The 15,260-nt window shown below is 42.3% G+C and overlaps 1 protein-coding gene across 4 annotated transcripts in view; it reads right to left on the minus strand.

The window, feature by feature from the left end:
- The window catches only part of TLN2 (talin 2), a 462,999-nt gene that overhangs the window by 172,552 nt on the left and 275,187 nt on the right, over window positions 1-15,260 (minus strand). For all 4 annotated transcript variants that reach the window (XM_058665748.1, XM_058665745.1, XM_058665746.1 and 1 more), the window contains 5 exons: window positions 13,832-13,929; window positions 11,960-12,089; window positions 11,113-11,265; window positions 7,562-7,704; window positions 5,662-5,789 (listed from right to left, as the gene is read on the minus strand). In XM_058665748.1, coding sequence (XP_058521731.1) covers window positions 5,662-5,789; window positions 7,562-7,704; window positions 11,113-11,265; window positions 11,960-12,089; window positions 13,832-13,929 — 652 coding nt within the window. The remainder of the gene's footprint in view (window positions 1-5,661; window positions 5,790-7,561; window positions 7,705-11,112; window positions 11,266-11,959; window positions 12,090-13,831; window positions 13,930-15,260) is intronic.

The raw sequence follows: 15,260 nt of genomic DNA on the forward strand, positions 1-15,260 counted from the left end.
CTTTTAGTTCAGAACATAAATGGGATCCCTTTTTTCACTTACACTTTGTTTTATTATGTTAGAGAATATTACTTACTAAAGACATTGATCTTTTTTCCTAGAGACCTTTTTTTAAACTGTGGTTAATTCTAATAAGTGTCTCTATATATTGAATAAATTATTTATATAGCTTCAAACCCTCTGCAGAAATGGTAATTTTGTTTTTGCAACTTGAGGTTATTTATTTATTTTCTTTTCCCACTGTACTTGTTAGTTTATCCAGTATTGTGTGAACTTCAAGCACTGGGAATATACAACCTTCTAGCCATTAAAAGGAATATGGCTAGAATCAGATTTTTAACTCTTATACTGGTTATCAATATTGTTTATTAGTCAAGACAGGTTAACAGTGCTGCAAGTTAAATACAGAGCTCAGGAGCTTAACTTTTCTATTTGTCCTCTGAAAAAACATAGGTTATTTTTTTTAATTGCTGCACTTTAAACTGACAAGCTAACTTTTTTTTAAGAGGATAGATCTATTCAGATTGTATAACAACCCACTTTCTGTAAACTTTTCCCTTTTCTCAGTGTGAAGGGTTAGGGTTCAAGTTTTCACTATTTCTCTTAATGCTTTTTAAAATCCTTAACTGCAGTTTTGTTTCAATGAGATTGCTGAATATTTTTTGTCTTTTCCTTTTTGCTTTTTCTTTCTCAAAATTTCCTAGGGTTTATGTAAATTGACTAATTATTTCAGAGAATTAGGTTTCAGTTTTACTAAGTCTCTGTGCCACTTCATTACTTGCTGTTAAACAGTGTCTTTCAACTGTTGATCATGTTCTGTCAATCACTCGTTTGGGAGGTATGTAGAATTAGTTCACTAAACTAGTACATCTCGAATTTTTGTAATACTGCTTTATTATTTTTTGTCCTTTATGTACTTAGGTACCGGAAGCTGCATATACAGGCTTAAATTATGATCTCATCCTCCAAAAACCATCCTTTTTTGCATTATAGCTATATTTACACTTTTTGAAAGATGTATTTTTCTTATTTGAATGGCACAGTTACAGAGAGAATGGGAAAGATGCAGGGAGAGAGATGTCTTCCTGCAGCTAGTTCAATCCCCAAATGGCTGTAAGTGCCAGGACTGAACCAAACCAAAGCCAGGCTCCAGAAACTCCCCCAGGGTTTCCCAAGTGGGTGGCAAGGGTCCAAACACTTGAGTCATCTTTCTCAGGCCATTAGCAGGGAGTTGGATCAGAAGTAAATCAGCCAGGATTTGAACCAGCAGCCATATGGCATGCCAGTAGTGGCATCATTCACTGGGTTACTATGTCCAACCTTCATCTTTCATCTTGACTCATACTTGATTTTCTTTAAAGTGTACTTTGTGTCACATTAAATGCAGCTCCCCCAGCTTTGATTTCATTAAGTAATTTATGGGTGCATCATTTTCTGTGAATTAACTTAAAGCTTTTCTCTGTCCTACAATTTTAAGTGTGTCTCCAAGAAATAGTACAAACATTGACTTTACAATACTTCTAATTCAATATGAGAAAGTGCAAGTGCTGGATTTGATTCACTTGTATTTGGTATGTTGCTGAACGTATATAGAAAATACTTGCCTTACTTTGTGCATTGCATGGACCAAGCTGCAGCTCTGTTCCCACAATTTACCCTTTATGAATCACTCCTACCTTTAACTTAAGATTGAGTTGTTCATCTTTCTTCCCTGCTTTCCTTACTGGGTCAGAAGTTAAAAAGTCTACTGCTCTTTGTCTCAAACAGTAATTAAAATCTTATTAAAGGCCAAGTCTAGTTTCCCTCATTTCCATATAAAATCTGTTTGTATTTTCTTGGGCCATCTTTAACGTTTTCCCAACAGATTTATTTTGAAAGATTTTAGATGCACTAAGCCTAAAATGAACAAATTTGGCAATGAACATTCTGTGTCCATTGTCTAGAGTTCCCTCCAGTTTTATCAATTTTTTCACTTAAGGTCTTAAGTTTTTTTTAGTAACCCTCAACATCCCAGCACTGTAAGGTCCACAGAAGACCTTGGTTCTTGTCACTTTCAGTTTTCCACCAAGTGTTTGAGGTCCCTGAAAGGAATCATTAATCATTAATAGGGTTTGTTGTTGCTGCTTCTTTAGCATGAGCTTTCCATGATGTCCTCAACATTGCTTCATGCCCTACACTCTTCCCATCCCTCTAGGAACAGTTCCAGTGATCCCACAGCCACCCAGGAGACCATTCTGCACTGAAAACATATTGAGAAGCTCGGACTGTGTTGAAATGATCAGAGCTGTGATTTGGCTCTCCACAATAACCAGGCCATAGGTTTGCTGGCCACACAGGTTACAGATTCACAGACGGCAAGGAACTGATAAGTAATAGATCCCTTCTGTCTTCCCTCTGTCTGGCACAACAGGACGCACATGCACATCCTCAGTGAGTTAAGGAACACAGGGCATGTTTTCTGCAAGCATCTGCTGAACACGGAGGAACATAAAGTAAATACCTGTTATTAAATTATGTATTATCTCCATTTTATGCCCCAATAAAACATTCCTCTTAGAGACACATCAGACCTAATTTAAGAGACCTGGCTTTTTTCTGGCTTCTAGTTCTAGACAGTGCTATGCTTCATGTCTGTCATGGTCTCTCTCTAGTACCTATTTCTCCCATCCATGAAGTAGAAGGGTATATTAAATAACCCTGAATTTCTCAAAACTCTTTTTGAGTGTTTTTCATTATTCTAAAGGAATATCTTCATTAAGGTAGTACTGAAGCCAGTAATGACTAAAGATGCTAAAGAAAGTTGAAAGAAAATCTCATAAAAATATTCATGTTTTACAGAGTTTTAAAAGTAAATGCATTTATGGGTCTGGCGCAATACTGTAGTGGTTAAAGTCCTCGCCTTGCATGTGCTGGGATCTTATATGGTCACTGGTTCTAATCCCCGCAGCCCTGCTTCCCTTCCAGCTCCCTGCTTGTGGCCTGGGAAAGCAGTCAAGAACAGCCCAAAGCCTTGGGACTCTGCATGCACATGAGACAGACCAAGAAGAGCTCCTGGCTCCTGACTTCGGATTGGCTCAGCTCCAGCCACTATGGTCACTTGGGAAGTGAACCATCGGATGGAAGATCTTCCTCTCTGTCTCTCCTCCTCTGTATATCTGCCTTTCCAATAAAAATAAATAAACCTTTTTTTTTTAAAAAAAAAAAAGTAAATGCATTTTGTAAAGATTAAAACCAATACACTTGCTAATCACATCCTTGTGTACCTTATTAGAACTTATGTCACTGAAACTTTGGTGATTATATCTTCAGTCTGGCTCTGTTACAAATTCAACCTTCTCACAATGATGTTTTTAATCTTTCAAATTATTTGAAATGCAGAGACCTTCCATCAACTGGCTCAATCCCCAAATGCCCTAAGGCTAGGGCTGGCACATTCTAAAGCCAGGAGCTCAAACTCAATCTAGGTTTTTGCAGGAAACTGAAAAAGGAAGCAGATCCAGGAGTTGAACTCAGGGACCCCAATATGGGATGCGGGCATCCCAAGCAGTGTCTTAACTGCTGCAATAAATATGTACCCCTTATTATTACTTTTTTTTTAACCTTTCAATTGTTGGATTGGATGGCCCACATGAAAACCCAACAGAGCAAGACCTCCAGACAACAAAACAGTTGAGTGAGTCACCAAGAATATCGCAGGCAAAATCCGGAAGAAATTATACAACTTGCAAAGCAGGGCAAGGTGGCATTGCTGTTTTGTTTTAATTAAGAGGAAACTCACATCTCCTTAGCAAATTTTACCTGTACCATCTCTAAGCAAGCACACACAATTAAATATCTACATTAAATTAAAATGTCTCATTACCTAGACTAGATTTGGTCTAATTAAAAAGTAAATCAAATTCAGAAGAAAAAAGAAATCATTGCTACCAGGCATAATAAGCTTATTTTAATTTGGAATCTGAATAGGACACATGTATCATTAGCTTTACTATATAATCTCAGAAAAACAAAACTGATTCAATAGAATTGCTTACCTTTCACTATCTCAGTTTATTAAGAGAAGCACATTTGTACTGAAGTAAGAATATGATGCACTTAGGAGAACCATAAACTGCAGTACATGTTGCTAAGAAGATCAATGCCAATGGACTGATATTAGATTGTAATCTTGACACAAGCTGTCAGCAATTCAGTAACATGCACCAGGAACCAGCTGGTGCCACCGAGGACACTAGGAAAGAGTGCCAAGGACCTTGTATTGACATTTTTAAGTACATTCCTAATTCTGCTGCATACTAGAAAGCCAACCAAAGGGACAGCTTGGCCAGGAAGTAGGAATGCCTTGGAAAATGCTAGAGCCACGTAAGAAGTCAGAAGACCTCTCCCTTTCCCTTACACCTTTTCCTTAAGGCAACTAGACTCAATACAACAGATGACCCACCTAGCACATCTCATGCTGGGTAGTGCATGCTACAGGAGAGTTCAGATGCTCCCCTGCCACTGGCCATCCAGAGCTCAGGCCCTCCCATCGGCAGGAGACACCCACACCCAGGCTCCACTTCCAAACCTCTCTCGGATAACAGCACATCACTGATGCAAGAGATCCTCCAAGTTTCTGAGGTGATTTCTTTTCTCTTATTCCAAGATTACATGATGGAACATATCAACAGAAAGGAAAGAAGGCAAGGGTGGGACCTCAACACAAGGGAAAGGAGTGTTACCTGGATGTTATCAAGCCCTTGGAAGAGTCACGACAGACAGGAGGTACACCTCAGCCTCCAGCTGGGCATCTCCCACCTACCTGGTTCTAACATCCACATTCTGTGCAGCCCCAGTGACTCCACAGGGTGAGGTCTTCTCCTGAATCATGGAGTTGGAAACCAGGGAAAAAAATCCCCATACATAATCTTGATAATAGAGAATCTAAGGCCAAATGGGTGGAGAGTAGACTAGGTATTCCCCCTGCACATGACACTTCCAAAATAACAACAACAACATCAAAAAAATACTCTGTCACTAAAATAAACAGAAGAACAAATGAAAGGGGACAGGATTTGCCTAACACTAAGGAGGGATTTCCAATGGGCAGAGATTACAGCAGACAAAGCAAGTGAGCTCCTCAACACTTGGGATATACCAGGACAGGAGACAAAGGGTGCTTAAAAGACATGACCTTGACAGTACCCTCCACACTGCATTTCTGGGAATGCTTGCCTTTACCAAGGTTCATACATTTGGTCACGAACTCAGTCAAGTACAAGCTAACAATCCCACAGCTGCCTGAACTTAAGGCAGTATTGAGCTCTAAAACAAGGGGCCAGTGTTATGGATACAGTGGGTTGAACCATAACCTACAATGTTGGTATCCTACATGAACACTGGTTTGAATCCCGGCTATACCACTTCTGATCTAGCTCCCTGATAATGAGCTTGAGAAAGCAGAGGAAGATGGCCCAAGTACCTGAGCCCCTGCCATCCATGAGAGACCTGAGTGAAGCTCAAGGTTTTTGGATTTGGTCTAGCAGTTGTGGCCATTTTGGAAAATTAATCTCTCTTTCTGCAACTCTTTCAAAAAAGAAATCTTGACAAATAAATACACGAACAGATGAAAAAAGCAAGAATAGGAGAAGGAAGAAAAAGAAAAAAAGAAAGATCATTTACTCCAAGAATCCAGGCTTGTGTTTATGTTCCACATGAGGTCCAAATTGTATCTGGGCTTGGAATCCACCAAATTCGCAGGCTTTCTCGAAGGAGACAGGGTGTGAGCCATTTAGGATGTCATCTCGAGCCTGAAACACAAGAGGGGAAAGAAGCATCAGGGACTTGGGGCATATTTGTCTTCAAGGATACACTCCTGTGCAGCATCACCAGTTCTCCACAGAGCTCAAAAAGGTGCCAGCCACCCCACAGAAACCCACTCAGGATGCTACAGCTGAGCGGAACATGGCAGAATTAAGGCAAAAGGAAAATAAGCCTCGAGTCCAAAGGCCTATAGAAGGGAAGCAGAGAAGAGGCATTCTGTTTTATTAAAAGCAGAACTTGACAGTAAGCTAGGAAGGCAGAAGCCATGACAGAAACAAAAAGGAAATGGAAAATTTTGATGAAATTATCAGACTCAGAGGAGCCAAAACAACCCCAATGGATGGATGGTATAGGCTTACAAATAGCAAAGATAATGGGAAAAAAACACCTAGTGGCAAAAACAACCCAACACTTGTCTCCCAAAAGATCAACCTAATTAAAGAGAAAGACATATGGATATACACAGGGAAGCAAGGATTCTTAGAGTACAAGAGAGGCAAATGCACAGTTCTTGAATGTGGAGCTTGAAGATGTCCTTCTCCCTGTTCCCAATGCCTCCCTGCTGGGGCTAATCATCCCTCTTCTTCCCACAATTTCAGATCACCCTGAAATGCACACTCTGAGTCACTGTCTGGGTATCCCCCTTCCTTCTGGCCTCACTCCACCTCAGCTCGCATTCTATGTTATTCTTAAACTTGGAAATTGAGGGATCAGCAAACTTGGCCTCTGAAAGGCCACAGAATAAAATGCTTCAGACATGGTGAACCATGGAGTCTGCGCTGCAACTTCTGGACTCAACAACTACAAGCTGAGAGTAGCCAAGGAACACATCAACAATTATACAACAGGTGCCAACAGGAAACACTGAGATGAATGAGTTGTTCTAATAGCATTATTTGTGTATACAGGCAGGGGGCGTGGCTACAGTTTGCTGGTCCTGCATTATTTTTATAGCAGGAAGACAAATGGAAAGAGAAGTCAGAGGAGGAAAAAGAGGAAACAACGGAAAGAGGAAGGGAAAGACAGAGGGAAAGAGGAGATGAAGGATGGATGGATGAATGAACGGATGGGTGGAAGGAAGGGAAGGAGAGGGGAGATGTATGGATGAAAGAATGGTGGGTGGAAAGCAAGGAGAGAGGGAGCATGGGAGGGAAGAATGAAGGAGGAAAGAAAAATGGAAGGATGGGTAAGAGAGGGATACTGTTTGCCTGAGCAACCAGAAATCTTGGGATTATTGTAGGCATACTCCACATCTTCCGCAGGGACAAACTGTATTTCGGACATAGTAAATGACTTGTCTAGGGTTCAGCAAATAGTTAAACATAAAAGGTTTTTGCTATCAAGGTTTTCTGAGGGCTTATTTGGCAGTTAACGAGTAATACTGATTTTCTGACCAATATTTTCTTGCATTCTATGATGCTAGCAAATAAAGCTTTAGTGTATTTATAATGGTAAACCAGTTAAATGTCACACAACTGTCTCCCAAGGCTAGGCAGAGAGGGACAGCACTGGTTATGGGCCCTGAACTGAGAAGCTACAGACAATACAAAAGAGGTTCTGTGTTGTCCACTAGTGATTTACAGCATGCGCGCGCGCGCACACACACACACACACACACACACACACACACACAATGAAGCTCTGAGCAGTGCCCACTACAAACTGGACACTATAAATGTGTCAGGAGCCATAGCTGGGCCACAAGCCACATCCTGCTGAGATGTCCCCCAGCTCAGTGTTTGAGCAGCAAGTACCATACCTGAACGTAGAGCAAGTTCAGCTGCACGGGATCTCTGGAATCCACATTCTGATCAGAGTAAAAGAACTTCCGTCTAAGCAGCAGCGTCTCGTTTTCATCTACTCCTTGTTCTCTGAATGTTCGGCTGTGATCCAGCCAATTTACTGCAATGTAACAAGACACATGAAAGAACTGTGCTTATGTTCCCTCTCAATTAAAGAAAATTTAACCAAACAGCAGATGCAGAGATAGTTAAGGCAACTGCTTACATCAGGACTGCACTTTTCAATTAAGAATGATCAAACAGAGACGTGAAGGGGACAAATTCCAGTCATTTCTACAGTTGGCTAAAGCCTGACAATGAATTTGTAACACCCTCTCCTTGGGGATAGCACAGGAGAGAGAATAAAGTCATTGGTGTCTTGTGCTGTAAACAGAGTTAGTATTGTTCTTGAACTCAGCAACAAATATTTTAGGGAACAGCTGTTGTGGCACAGGGGGCAAACTCACTGCTAGCGATGTCCCCATGCCATTTCAGAGTACTGGTTTAAGTCCTAGCTCCTCTGCTTCCAATTCAGCTTCCTGTTACTGCACCTGGGAAGGCAGCAGAGGATCTCCCAAATGCCTGAGTCCCTGTCATCTATGTGGGAGACCAGGTAGAGTTCCCATTGCTAGCCATTGCAAGCATTTTAGGAGTAAATCAGTAGATGGAATCTCTCTCTCTCTCTCTTTCTCCCTCTCTCTCTCTCTCTCTTATTCCAATAAATAATCTTACCAAAATAAGTACAGAGACTTCAGGCTCATCAAGTGAAGTCATTTCTAGATATGGGGCAGAACAAGTCACCTATGACCCAAGTAAGAGAGGAAAAAAACAAAAAAAGTAAGGGAGAAAAGAGGAGAGAGAGAGAATACAAAGGCCCAGCCATTAATGCTGTCCTCACACCTAGATGCCTGGGAGCTGGTCACAATCCTCTGCACATTGCACAGTTCCACTCCCACTCCTCTCCGGGCCCAACCTCAAGGCTGTGGAAGAGTGCTTCTGCCTAGCCTCACCAAACTATTAGCAACTGCAGGCACACAGAGTGTATCCCATTTTCCTCCCAGTGCACACATGAAGGACTTCTCTGGGCTCAACTGGAAACCAAACAGGGCAGAAATAACAGGGAGTGAAGAAAGGGTCAGGGAAGTGGACACGCCCAGTAAAGAGTTGTGAAAATAATGACAATCATGGTGTCACCCTGGGTGGCAGCAAGGGAAGACCATGAGCCAGAAAGGTCTAGGAGCATTGTAACAAACCAAGGTCCTCTGAGTGGAGGCCTAGGCAGCAAGGTGTACATGGTGGGTGCACCTATGACTAGACAATAACCTTTCCATAGAGTCACTGTGGGGCTATAGAGGATGACTTTTCTGTACTAGAATTGTATCACCATGCTGACCTGCTTAGGAAATTTTATATCTATGTCATAATCATCAATGGCTAATATTGCCCTTCTCTCACTTGTGCCAAAGGGCAACCAGAAATAACTCCCCCATTGAGGCACATACTGCCACTGTGAAATTTTTATCTAAACACACAGAGAAGGGCCAGTGTTCTGCTGCAATGGGTTAATCTGATGCCTACAATATCAGCATCCCAAATCAGAGTGCTGGCTGGAGTCCCAGTCGCTCTACTTCCAACCCAGACCCCTGCTAATGCACCTGAGAAAGCAATGGAAGATGTCTCAAGTGCTTCGACTCCGTTGCCCACGTGGAAGACCCAGTGGAAGGTGCTGACTTTTGACTTTGGCCTGATGTAGTCCTGGCTGTTGTAGACATCTGGGAAGTTTATCAGTGAATGGAAGATCTTACTATCTATCTCTGTCACTTTGGCTTTCAAGTTAATTAATACTTACTTTTAGAGTAATTAATAAATAATGACTTTTAGAAAAAGATAAAATTCAAATAGATATCCTTGAATCTAGTTAAGGTTCCATATCTAAATTTCCATAAATTAAAGGAACAAAGGAACATGTTAAATGATGCCATGGGTATGCAATCCACAAAATCTGCAGTGCAGAAAAGGGGATGCCACTTACAATCTGGAGTCACATACACACACACACACTCACACACATGCACACAATGGTAAGAAAATAAAAGGTATGGAAATAGACTCTACTCAGTTTACAATCAAGGTACCTATCCTAGATAATCATTTAAGATCCCAATTCAAAATACCAAAAGTATTTTAACAGGGGCCAGCGTTGTGGTATAGTGTAGATAAAGCCCCACCTGGGATGTCAGCTTCTCACAGGTTTGTGTCCTGGCTGCTCCACTTTTACACAGCTCCCTGCCAGCAGCCTGGGAAAACCAGTGGAAGATGGCCCAAATACAAGGGCCCTTGCCCTCCATGTGGGAGATACTAATGAAGTTCCTGGCTTTGGCCTGGCCCAGCACCAGCCATTGTGGCCATCTGGGAGTGAATCAGCAGATGAAAAAAAAATCTCTTTGTAATGCTGACTTTCAAAAATTAAATAAATAGGGCCCGGCGGCGTGGTCTAGCGGCTAAAGTCCTCGCCTTGAAAGCCCCGGGATCCCATATGGGCGCCGGTCCTAATCCCGGCAGCTCCACTTCCCATCCAGCTCCCTGCTTGTGGCCTGGGAAAGCAGTTGAGGACGGCCCAATGCATTGGGACACTGCACCCACGTGGGAGACCCGGAAGAGGTTCCAGGTTCCCGGCACTGGATCGGCGCAGCATCGGCCCGTTGCGGCTCACTTGGGGAGTGAATCATCAGACGGAAGATCTTCCTCTCTGTCTCTCCTCCTCTATGTATATCTGGCTGTAATAAAATGAATAAATCTTTAAAAAAAAAATTAAATAAATAAATCTTAAAAATAATTTTTTAAAATTTGTAGAAGTTAATGGAGAAACCGTGAACAAAATTTATGTATTTGACATTAAGGGATTATTATTACTATTTTAATTTGATTTATTTGAAAGGCAGAGAGAGATCAAGGGGGGAGATCTTCCATGTGCTTTACTCTTTTTCTTTCTTTTTTTTTAAAGATTTTAGTTATTTTTATTGCAAAGTCAGATATACAGAGAGAAGGAGATACAGTCAGGAAGATCTTCCATCCATGATTCACTTCCCAGGTGGCCACAATGGCCAGAGCTGAGCCAATCCAAAGCCAGGAGCTTCCTCTGGGTCTGTCCCAGGTGGGGGTACAGGGTCCCAAGGCTTTGGGCTGTCCTCGACTGCTTTCCCAGGCCACAAGCAGGGAGCTGGATGGGACCTGGGATTGCTGGGATTAGAACCGGCGCCCTTATAGGATGCCAGCACCCATATGGGATCCTGGTGCATGCAAGGTGAGAACTTCAGCCATTAGGCTACGATGCCGGGCCCTAAGGAATTATTATTTTTTTTTAGCTGGGTGATGGTGTCATAGTTACATTTTATTTCCTTTGAAATCTATATTTTAGTGACAGAAGCCAAAACACGCACAGAACAAAAACCTTCCCTGGCTCCTACACATAGTGGGAGAGGCAGGCTCAACAAGGCCATGTCCTCAGCCAAGCTTCCTTTTCACTTACAATCATCATCTGTGTGGAGCTTGGCCTTCAACTTCTCCATTTTCCTCTCGTCTCTTAACAGCGTCCTGTCTTTTTTAAGTGTGCCTGTCCCTTCCTCTTTCTTCTCTTCCATAGTTTCTTGAATTAAAGAGTACTCTTCATAGTTGGTTATTCCTGGCAATGAAAATAAGGAGGTCATTCAAAATGCTGTAGGGGAGAAAGGGGCCTTAGGGTTATGGTAGTCGTCATGCCAAATCACTTTGGCTACATTCATGGTTCTTGGGCTACTTCTGGCATCTTCATACCCAAATCTCTCGACAAATTTTTAAGAAATGACAACAAAGGGGAGATTACATGGAAGGCAGAAACACTACACCCAAAAAGGAGTAACTGGGGAGATGAGCCTCCTGTGCATGAAGGAAAACCTAAGCTGAGCAGGGTCATCTTCTTCCCACATTGGAAGGGCTTCTTGCATCAAGGGAGTAGACTAGCTCTCCAGGGAGACTAACAAAAACTGCAGGAAGAAAAGCTCTCAATCAAAACACCGCTAACCAAGAAGCAACCTGGGAGATGGTGGGAATAAGGAGTAATGACACAATTTCAAAACATGGCTTTCAAAAGAAAAATCCTTTAGTGTTGCACAGGGATATAAAAGCTCTCATTTGTGACTTGGGTAGAGGGTCATGTGTATAAAACTCCAGAGTGAAGACTGGTACATCAGGGGGCTGAGCAAGCTCTCCTGGGACTGGGAAGGGTTCCAGGGTGCTAAGATACATACAGAATTTCCCAGACTCCACCTGTCAATGGGAACAGGAAGCTTGTAACTAAAGCTGAGCAGGAAGTGTAAGGAAGGCACGTAAACGCTCACCGATCCTGCTGCAAATGGTGACCAGCAGCTCGCCCACAGTCTTGGAGTCGTCCACCATCACCGTCTTCACAGACCCATCCAGCATGCGGATTTTCTGAGGTCTCTGCTTCTTTTTATATTCCAGGATATCCTAGAGCACAATCATGCACACGGATCACACTCGGTGCATATATGCAACCAAGTCAGGCCCTTTGCTTTACAATGTGAGTTCCCAGCAAACCCACTGTTGCCACTTCTTTAAGGCAGAATTTCTAATGCTAAATCATTACATTCAGAAAGATTTTTTTAAAAATCTGATTGTACAACTACACTCAAAGAAGTTACACATATAGCTCACTATGAACAAAAAACTAAGTTCTGTGTAAATGAAGGTGGGATATGTCCTACAGCAGGGAGGGAATGCTCTGTTGTAATGAACATCAGCAGCAGAAAAGGCAAGAAACCCGTAGTATGTGTCTCCAAATTGATTTTATACAATCACAAGCAAATGTCCTTACATACATATAAAATTTAAAATGTACTGTCAAAATTTTACTTAAAAAATTTATTTTCTTATAAAGATTTTATTATTATTGGAAAGCCAGATATACAGAGAGGAGGAGAGACAGAGAGGAAGATCTTCCATCCGATGTTTCACTCCCCAAGTGAGCCGCAACGGGCCAGTGCGCGCCAATCTGATGCTGGGACCAGGAACCTCTTCCAGGTCTCCCACGCGGGTGCAGGGTCCCAAAGCTTTGGGCCGTCCTCGACTGCTTTCCCAGGCCACAAGCAGGGAGCTGGATGGGAAGTGGAGCTGCCGGGATTAGGACCGGCGCCCATATGGGATCCTGGCACATTCAAGGCAAGGACTTTAGCTGCTAGGCCACGCCACTGGGCCCATTAAAAAAATTTAAATCTATTTATAACGAGACCTACAATACTGCAACTCTTCTGACAAGCTACTAAATTCACATTTAAGAATTGAGGTCTCTTCTTCACAAACAAACAAAACACTGGTTCCCATTCTGTCTCCAACTACCTTTAGAATGACATTTTGTTTTTTTTCTCCTGTATTCTTACTTTGCATCATCAGACACAGCGATGACTCCTACATACTTATGAGAAGATGCTGTGTCAGACCTCACAACTGCTACACCCCAGCAACAAGCTGAAATGACTTAAAAGAAGCAGCACTTGCTCTAGCCATTAAGACCATGCTTGGGATGCCTACTTCCTATATGGGAGTGCCTGAGTCCAGGTCTGTGATCCATTCCTGATGCCTGCTAAGGCAGATCCTGGGAAAAATCAAGTGACAACTCCAGAGCTTGGGACCCTGCCACCCACATGGGAGAGCTGGATTGAGTTCTAAGCTTCTGGCTTTGGCCTGGCCCAGTCACAGCAGTTGAAAGCACTTGAGGAGTGAACCAGAAAACGGACAGTCTCTTTTTCCCTCTCTCTGCTTTTCAGATGAATAAACAGAAGAGCCTAGGAAAAGAGAGCCCTAATAAAATAGACCGAGGCAAAAGCCCTTAACCTGTAGGACTCAGATCTTTACTCCATGCCCTTGAATAATCAATGGGATCCTGAAATACCTAAATGCACCATGCATTGTCAGTACGTCTCATTAGAAAAATATTAAAAAAAAGAAGAAGAACACACACACACACACACACACACACACACACACACAATATAGCGCCAACTGTGGCAATCCCTCTGTGGATTTTAAAGATTTGGGTTGTTGTAGTTGTTAGGACAGCCCTTACTGTATAAAACATATTACATTGGAAATCTTAATAAGATGACCTTGATTCAAAACACAGTCATAATGCTGGCAAAAACAGGAGGAACAGGGACAAGGAGACAAGAAAACAAATGCAATCAGTAGCATACCCCATTTCGCAACATATAGTAATCCAGTGTTCTGCCCGCTTCCAGCCATATCCCTTTCCTGGGGTCTTCATCAGAAAGAAACAGGCCATAATCTGAAGCTGGAACATAAAAAGAAAGAAGCAGAGAAGACAAAATGGGGGTGAAGCCATCAGGGACTCAGCCTGCTGACTCGGCAGGGCTATGGGAGCCCTTCTTGAGACAGAGGTTTCGTTCTGACACCAGCCGAGCGGGACCCAGAGTCGAGCTGCAGAAGTACCCATAAAGGAGGCACAAGCCTGTTAAGAGCCACATGTCATGGCAGTGTCCACAGTTTAAGGAAACATCAAGTTTCCTTATCCCTTTCTATCAGGAGGTGGCTTTGTTCTTCATCCCTTGCTAGTAAAATCAGGCAAGGCCCCCCACAGAAGCTAAGGAAGGTGTACCCTAAGTTTAAAGCCACTGAGGCCCAGGGAGATGGATTACATTAGAGGGATTCCTTCATTATCCCAGCACAGCATTACATAAGGCAGGTATAGATCATTTTAAGATGAAGCCCCTGCACACAAGACTACCAAATCATGAACCAGCTTGGATGGTTAAGTTCTTGGACCCCAGAGAACTCTTGGAAGTTCAAAAGGCAGGGGCATATAGCAGAAGGGGAACAGTATCAAGTGCTACCAAGGACTTGTGGCTTTCCTTATTATAATTCATAGAAACCTAGGCAACCCAGAGGCGGAATCTGAGCTCTTGCTGTTTCTCAGAAAAGACAGCTGCAAAGTCTTTATAGTCTCCATCTCCACCAGAGCTGTATAGCAATGCAGCCCAAGGAAAATTCAGAAACCATGAATGAAAAGAAAAGGCACCTAAAATGATGAGGCCAATGAATCTTGGAATAAGGCTAAGGTTGGTGGTTCAGGCAATAAAAAAATTTTTTAAAAGTAGCTTTATGAATCTATAAACAAAAGACCTTCTGAAACAAAAGACCTTCTGAAACAAAAGGCCTCAAGAGTTTTGTACAAAACTGACTCATTTCTAGTTACAATGACTCCTGATAGGAGGTGTAACTTTGACCTTTGCAATTTTTGAAGGTAGGTTTTACCTCATGTGGATATTAATGGTTTGTCCTACTAGGAGTTGTCTCAATTTCCCAACTGTCAGTCAGTCAAAAAAAAAATTAATTGAGGGAAGGAAATGCAGCGATAGGACAAAATAAAAGGCAAAATAAAATGACCCAAATAGCTTTTGTTTAAACTCAGACTAATGGGGATCAGTAGTTGAACTGAATATCAAACAAATTCCTCCCTATCCCCTTTTAAAGGGTCTGAGACAAAGTGTATAATCTATGGGCTTGAACCAGAAACCTTGCTCTGGGTGCTAATGGTAGTGGCAGGTATTCATGCATGGTTGATAAGAGCTCAGGATACAGACACAAACGTGCACCTGTGAGAAC

The sequence above is a fragment of the Ochotona princeps genome, chromosome 6 (genome assembly GCF_030435755.1).
Source record: "Ochotona princeps isolate mOchPri1 chromosome 6, mOchPri1.hap1, whole genome shotgun sequence".
Lineage (NCBI taxonomy): Eukaryota > Metazoa > Chordata > Mammalia > Lagomorpha > Ochotonidae > Ochotona > Ochotona princeps.